The sequence below is a fragment of the Pongo pygmaeus genome, chromosome 5, assembly GCF_028885625.2.
Source record: "Pongo pygmaeus isolate AG05252 chromosome 5, NHGRI_mPonPyg2-v2.0_pri, whole genome shotgun sequence".
NCBI classification, from domain to species: Eukaryota; Metazoa; Chordata; class Mammalia; order Primates; family Hominidae; genus Pongo; species Pongo pygmaeus.
The window spans coordinates 87,046,370-87,054,518 of NC_072378.2; the positions used below are offsets into that span (position 1 = coordinate 87,046,370).

At 34.7% G+C, this 8,149-nt stretch overlaps 1 protein-coding gene across 3 annotated transcripts in view; it reads left to right on the forward strand.

Annotated features, from left to right (window-relative positions):
• Positions 1-7,288, forward strand: part of SLC35A1 (solute carrier family 35 member A1) — a 39,738-nt gene extending 32,450 nt beyond the window's left edge. For 2 of the 3 annotated variants that reach the window (XM_054491494.2, XM_054491495.2), the window contains 4 exons: positions 1,329-1,395; positions 3,386-3,562; positions 3,999-4,133; positions 6,379-7,288. In XM_054491494.2, the coding sequence (XP_054347469.1) occupies positions 1,329-1,395; positions 3,386-3,562; positions 3,999-4,133; positions 6,379-6,506 (507 nt within the window). In that variant the 3' untranslated portion in view covers positions 6,507-7,288. The remainder of the gene's footprint in view (positions 1-1,328; positions 1,396-3,385; positions 3,563-3,998; positions 4,134-6,378) is intronic. The other variant, XR_010126748.1, reaches the window with a different exon arrangement.
• The last annotated feature ends 861 nt before the right edge of the window (positions 7,289-8,149 follow it).

The window sequence follows — 8,149 nt, forward strand, 5'->3', positions numbered from 1 at the left end:
TTTATTTCTAACAAACCCCCAGTGGTGCCACTGCTGCCGATCCAGGGTCCATACTTTGAGAACCACTGGTCTACAGTATCTTCTGTTTCTCCTTTTATCTGCATGCAAACAATTTAGACCAAGCTTGCTCTCTCAGGTACCATAAAGTGGCACTTTTCTTATATCAGGCTTATTTATTTTGAACAAGGTATATACTTCCTTGTGATATTACAGTCATGAATCTCAACCCTCTAATTTCAGTGATACTATTGAGATAGTATTTATCTTTCAGGAAAGACTGATGAAAGCTCCTGACAGTTTAGAAAAGAAAGAGAAAATAAAGTCAAACAGAGGGTTAGGACCCATATACTTGGATCTGTGAGCACTGGTCTCACACTATTTTGGTTATATATACTTGTCAATTTTGCCTATACATAACAGAGCTGTGTATTATAATCTTCTTTATTCATTTAGTATGTATCTTAGTCCATTTTCTGCTGCTATAACAGAATACACAGAGTGGGTAACTCATAAAAAACAGAAGTTTATTTGGCCCATGGTTCTGGAGGCTGGGAAGTCCAGAACACGGTGCTGGCATCTGGTGAGGGTCATTGTATGGCGGAAGGCAAAAGTGATCCCATGTGACAAAGAGGGAAGTGGGCTGAACTCATCCTTTTTATCAGAAACCTGCTCCCTCAATAACTAACTTATTCCCTCAGTAATGGCATCAATCCCTTCTTGAGGACAGAGCCTTCATGACCCAGTCATCTCTTAAATGCCCACCTCTTAATACTGTTACAATGGCAATTAAATCTCAACATGTGTTTTGAAGTGGACATTCAAACCATAGCAGTGTGTATAGACAATGTATCTGGTACACAGAAGGTATACTAAAAATTCAATAAATTGGGGAGTCTTAAGAGGCAGCACTTTATCCTGTAGGTGATGAGGAATAAATAAGTTAAATTGTTATCATTTTCAGGATTGATGCTATAAGCTCTTAAATTAGAGTGATAATAGAAATTAAAATTAAGTAGTATGCTGACTTGGCGTGTTCAAAAGTTCATGCTAGAGTGCTTATTGGTATTAGGAAACAGTGGGTACATATTATATTAAGCATATACTATGGCTGTGATTTGAGGGACACATTTTTCACTTAAGCCAAGTGCCCTGGTTAATTTCTGGAATGGTCTTTTTGTTTAGTTGTCTTATTCTGTAGAATAGCTGTGTCTGATGTGGGATATACTTTTAGTAAGACTGTAACACGGTTTTTGTATATATTTGTTTGGACTCTTGGATGAACTCTGTTTATTAGTCACTAAAAATAACTTTAACAATTAATATTTCAGGTGGAACAAAATCCATTATTAGGGTTTGGCGCTATAGCTATTGCTGTATTGTGCTCAGGATTTGCAGGTAAATCATGAAAGCATTGTTTTATTCTTTTCTCATATTTTTCGAAAACATCAAACTTTAGACACCAGTTTAGTTTATCTTGCTTTCTCAGTTTTATTCCCATTAAACTTTACCTTCTTGCTTATATTTAGTTTTATGTCAGCTGTTTTTCCAGTAAATGTATAGCATTGTTCAACTAAGTTCAGACTCAGTCCCTATTCATACTTGCAGTTAACTACTTCTGTTATCCTTGACCATCTCAGTCTGGCCAAAAACCCAAAAGTGAATGAAAAAAGACCTCTGAAAATGGAGGAAATTAGTCTTCAGAAAGCCCTTTCCTTTTTTCTGGAACTGCCACTATCCTCAAGTCAGATCCTGCTGCTTTAGGTTGTTAATGTTACCAGCTAAGCATCTTTTTTTCCCCTATAACCTCAAGTTCTTTCTCTGCTTTTAACAGGTTAGGAGCTATGGAGTAGGATCATGAGGTGGGTCGAGAGTACCTTAGAAAACATAATACATAAAACTAACAACCAAACAGGGAGGAAAGACAACACAAAATCACTAACATCAACAATCCACGGAAGTCTGGCGTTGTATGTGTAGGGACAAGCACTCCTCCAATGCATCGAGATAAAGTATGAATATTAAGTGTAACATAAAAAAAGTTTTAGAAATAGTTCCAGCAGAGATGAAAGTTTAGTTTTTAATATATTCTGCTTAAAGCTTTTAGTAGAATATATTAGTTATAGGTATACATCTTTATTATTTATCTTTATTTGTACCTATTTCAAGTCAGGACTCTATTTTTGACTAGGAAAGCAGGCTGAATACAGAAGTAAAATACTGCTTGTAAATAGGATGTTTTATAGGAGGGGAAAATATAAATTCAGGAATATACTTACTGATAGCATTGTGTTCTAGAAACCAACAAATTGGGAACAAAAATTGAGTTACCTAAAAAATATACTATTTGATTTTTTGCAATATTTTGAACAGTTAAATGATTATGTCCAACATTTTATTAGTTCACTCTCTTAATACACAATTGAGGAAATGGAGGGTGGTTTAATATCTCTCTGTGTTTAGGGTAACTGAGCACTGGATAAATGCTTCTCCCAGAAGGCAAAATCAGAGGTGAAAATAAGAATAGCTATTTTATGTTCCCATTCCAACACAGACTCATCAAAAATAATCTTGTTTTGCGTTAGACTTTTTAGTTGATAAGTACTTCATTGGCAGTTCCTAAGTCTCTAACATGATGTTTATAACTAAAATCTTTAATGGCTTTGTAAAATATGCATTCATTTTAAGTATAAATCCAAAGAGATAGGGGACTTTTGTGGGGGAGGGGTATCATGTACTCCTTTGAAGTATCTGAAAAAATCTATGGGCCTTCAACTCCAGAAAAATGCACATATACGCAAAATTTATTATCCAGTTGAGTTCATGATCCTTCTGACCTTGTGTATGAACTTGGCTTGTGGAACCCTTCTTTAAAGGAAAATGGCTTTACACAGCAAATTCTACTTAAATTTTGGTTGTTACTCTGAAAAGATTCCTAGTGGTGATTATAGATTATATTGCAGAATTAGGAGTATTCATTAGTAGGCAGATATTACAGGGATGTGATTAAGATAATTCACTCTTAATGTAGTTTTTCAGCTGACCAAAGCAAATGATATACTGGCATTAAGTAGTACAGAGAGCTTTTGTGGTCTTACTGCTATAATAAAGGCAGAAACTGTCTTAATTTAACAGCCTTCTGTTAAATGTAGCTTATAAACTTCCCAATTAGTTATTATTCTATACACTCTGTAAAAACATAAATTTATAATGTACAGTATGTCATGTGTCACACAACCTACATAATAAATGCACATTTAAGTAAAGTATGTTTTGTTCCCCAAATCATATACTTTATATATCTCTAGGGTATTGTTCTAAATGAAAGACATTTTAAGTTAATTTATAGTAATCTTTAATATTTGCATGTCTAATTTTCTTCTTTCAGGAGTATATTTTGAAAAAGTTTTAAAGAGTTCAGATACTTCTCTTTGGGTGAGAAACATTCAAATGTATCTATCAGGGATTATTGTGACATTAGTTGGCGTCTACTTGTCAGATGGAGCTGAAATTAAAGAAAAAGGATTTTTCTATGGTTACACATATTATGTCTGGTTTGTCATCTGTAAGTATCCAGGAATTAAAGGTTCTTAGTAGATCCTTTATTTTTTTTTTAAGTTAGATGTCCATTTTAAGCTGTTATAACATTTTGAAATTAATCCTTTGATACTGTAAATACCAGTTTGAATATAATTTTCATTTTGTTGACTTAGTTTTGATTGTGAAGGCAAAATTGCTTTGGGATAGCAGTGCCCCAAAATATCTAACATATTAGCAAAAAATGTGTAAAATTTAGTAGACCACATAGCCCTCTGGGCATTGTTTTGGAAAAACAGTGTTATATAGGAACTACCACTCAATTTTAGTACAAACTCTCAGATGGCTCCTTCTAAGGAAAACAGGTAAATTAGTATGGCATCTCTGGGGATGAAAATTGCCTCACCATTATGTAATGTTTCATTTATTTGAGTGATAAGATTTTATTTCTTTCTGTATACAAGTTCTTGCAAGTGTTGGTGGCCTCTACACTTCTGTTGTGGTTAAGTACACAGACAACATCATGAAAGGCTTTTCTGCAGCAGCGGCCATTGTCCTTTCCACCATTGCTTCAGTAATGCTGTTTGGATTACAGATAAGTATGTCTTAGTTTGTGTTGAGTTTTTAACATGGAAGAGCCTCCCATTTCCTTGATTCATTTAATCCTTTATTTAAAAGTGGCAGTTGGCCATACTGTTTACAGAAATTCCTAGCTTTGTTACTACAGTTTATTCCACCAGTACAGCTGTTCATAGTTGTGTGGGATGTGGCTAAGCAGTACTTTGGTTGTTTAAGTGGTGTTAGAGGTTAAGATGAGGGGTGCTAGTTCTATGTGAAAGTGAGGGGACTTTTTTTTGCAGTCAAGGCCTCCCTGTATTTTTAGGTATTGTATATAGGACAACTTGAGTGTCTGAATGTGAGAAGGTACTCAAGGAAATACATATAGACTTTAGGAAATTATTTTCAGCAGTCAGTTTAAACTGTATTGGCTCATTATTTAGAAGAATGTAGAAAACATCTTTTAGTCCTCCCTCAGCTTGTACTTTCCAACTGCTTTGGATTTGGGTGTCAGACGGTTTTGAAAACAATCAAAATCTAGATTTTGTCTTTTATATCTTTGTTTCATTCAATATGTAATTAATACAAAACTCATTAATATAGCTGGCATTCCAGTACCACTGCTTTGTTAGTCCTAATATAATTTTCCCAACTCACACCCAGCATTAATTTGGCTTCTAAATTATTTAAGCAATGATATTGACTTAACATTTCAGGGTGCTTTTATAGTGTAATAATTTTCTTTAGAGATCAATTATTATAATATAAACCAATGTATGAAGACTATCTGTTAAATATATTAAGTAAAAGAGACCTGGCTTATATTTACATTTCATTTTAAAATTGACTCCTGTCTATAAATGGAAATAGGGAAACACCAATGTTGTAGAAATTTTAGAAAACCATGTATAGTGTGTGGCAAATCTTGCCTGTACCATTTCTTAACTGTGCAACCTTGGGGGAAGTTATATTCCCTGGGTGACACTTTCTTCATCTGTAAAATGGGAATAATATCACCTATTGCCTAGGGGTGTTTTCAGGTGAAGTGCTTAGAGTAGTGCTTGACACTACTTAGCAACCACTTACCATTTCAGTATCAGGTACTTATAGGCTTTCCCTTAAGATGTTTTTCTACCTGATTTGGGTGAACTTTTTAGCTGTAATTCTGATCTATCTTTATGTTCAACAAAATCCTTATACCATTGCTCATAAGAAATATATAGGAGCAGTATAAAATGCTTTTGTTTAATGTTCTTACTGATGGTCAACTAGCATGTCTTAGCAATCATTTCAGTTAACTGTTTAGATACAAGTTTTTATCCTACTTTCTCCTTTTTTGAAGGCAAAGCTGGTCTTTTTTAGTTAGGAGTGAACTAAAATAAAGCTTGATGTCATATAAATATATTTATTTGTCACGTTAGGACAAGTTATAATTCGGTTTCTTGCATCCTGATTTTTAAGATTAAGATGAAAAAAGGCGCCGGGCATGGTGGCTCATGTCTGTAATCCCAGCACTTTGGGAGGCCGAGGCGGGTGATAACCTGAGGTTGGGGGTTCAAGACCAGCCTGACCAACGTGGAGAAATCCTGTCTCTACTAAAAATACAAAATTGGCTGGGCACGGTGGCGCATGCTCCTCCCAGCTACTCGAGAGGCTGAGGCAGGAGAACTGCTTGGACCCGGGAGGCAGAGGTTGCGGTGAGCCGAGATTGCGCCATTGCACTCCAGCCTGGGCAACAAAAGCGAAACTCCGTCTCAAAAAAAAAAAAAAAAAAAAAAGATGAAAAAAGGGTTAAGACTAGTAGGAAATGTAGTTTTATTCAGTAAATTATCGCCTCATCTCCTTTTAAGAAATTATCAATGGTTTGAATGATTGGTCACCTGTCTTTTACTCTAAACTTTCACAGGTTCCTGGTATCACGGAAAAGCCAATCCTACCACATTTTCTTTTGTACTTATATATATTTATACTTACATTTTTAAAAAATTATATATTTTATAGGGAAATTAGTATGTTCTTTGTCAGAGTGGTCAGATAGTGTCAGTTAGGCATACTCATGTTCTAAGAAGTCTGTAATCAGTGATGAACAAAACACTGCCTTGATTTTACCCGCCCTGCCTCCCCCTCTCCTTTTTTTTGGCTGTAATGGAAGACCTTTCTAAACCTTGCCATCATAAAGATATGATCTGATAGTGTAAACCCACAAGAGCTTTCAAACTTTTAAACTGATCATTAGGCATTTTAAAGACACACATACAGATAAATCTATTTTTTTTTTCTTTTCAGCACTCACCTTTGCTCTGGGTACTCTTCTTGTATGTGTTTCCATATATCTCTATGGATTACCCAGACAAGACACTACATCCATCCAACAAGGAGAAACAGCTTCAAAGGAGAGAGTTATTGGTGTGTGATTTTAGCCTCACATGAGACTCCTTTTAAGACTAAACCATTTGCATTAAACTAGAGCCTTAAGTCAATCTCAGAAGGTAGCATAAACAAAAATTAACTGTATGGCATGATCAGTGCAGTTATGTGGAAACAACAACAAACAAAGCTATCTGAGTGAACTGCTAATACAGAAACTTAACATAGACCTGTTTGGGGTCTAACTATTGTTTTAGAATGAAGGAATTTTATTATTGTGTATATATATAATTTGTAAATAAAAAGTATGGAGATGATACGGTGTTAAAAAAAAAAAAAAATCATGGTGAGGCTACAATACTCAAGTAACAAGGTTTGGGACAATGTCTAAGGGTTAAAGTGCCAAAGCCATTTCTGTACTAACTGTTCTCTTGTTCAGGTACCAGGGAGAAGGATGACCCCTCCTTATTCTCCAATTCATGTACAGTATTTTGTCCTAGCAGCATAAAGACCTAGCTCTTTTCTTACAAGAGGCAGAAACAAGACAGGCTAGTTCATAAACAAACTGAATGTGTAACTTCTCAAAATCAAAATGAATCTATTTCATAACTCGGACAATAATTTCTGGGTGGTGACTGAGTACCCCTTTAGTGCTATATTTGTGCTATTCATTATCTGGTTCATGTTTCTTCAAAAAAATTTGTAATGTTACTTTTGTACTTTTTTAAATAAAGTATGTTTAACTGTTGGGCTCTCAATAATTTGTGAAATTTCAGTGTTTTCTATAATGTTAATGGGGAAATTCAGCAATAAACTTTATTTGTATGAACTCTGTTTAATCACTTTACATTATAGATATGACCATTAAGATAATGCACTTTTATTTTCTATATATAGAATTGTATCAGTTAGGGTTCTCTGGCTGCAAATCAACTCAACTCTGGCAAGCCTTAAGCAAAAAAGAATTTTTAAGAAGGTCCACAATCAGGGCTACAGGCGTCTAGGTTCTAAGAATTAATGAACAGTCTTTTCAGCTTTTGTAAAGATTTGGCTTTACCCATTACTGTTTCTGTATGGTTTCACTCACAATTCAAATACTCAGGAAGACACTACTGATCTTGGAAGGGGAAAGTTTCTTCAAACAAGTAGAGAGGGATATTGGATGTGTAAAACATGTCCCTACTTTACATTTTTGTCCCATGGCTGGTTTATGCTAAGAAAAATTTGACACTACTTTAAGTCGAAAATTAGCTATCTGGGAGCTAATTCACTTAAATTGGAACTGCAAGGCTGAATCTTTTCTAGGACTAAGAAGGTAAGCCATAATTGCTAATATGAAACAATTTTCACTCTAACTAGAGAAGCTTCAGTTGTGCTAACTTGCTAAATAGACCATCACTGGTATTCAAAAGACTACTATTAGCAACATTTAGAATAAATTATAGCAGACCTGAATGGAAATGCTGGCTGATGGGAATGGCCGTACTGATCAAACACATCACATCCTACTCTTGTTTCCTAAGCCATGCTCATATTATCTAATGAAGCCACACAAAAATATGAAGATACATGAAGGAAACTATAAGAAACTCCATTTCAAATTATGGTTGAATTAATGGACTAAATTTTACAAAAAGATCCTAATTCAATGTCTTTACAAGTAATTCCTTCCTATTAAAATGTATTTAAT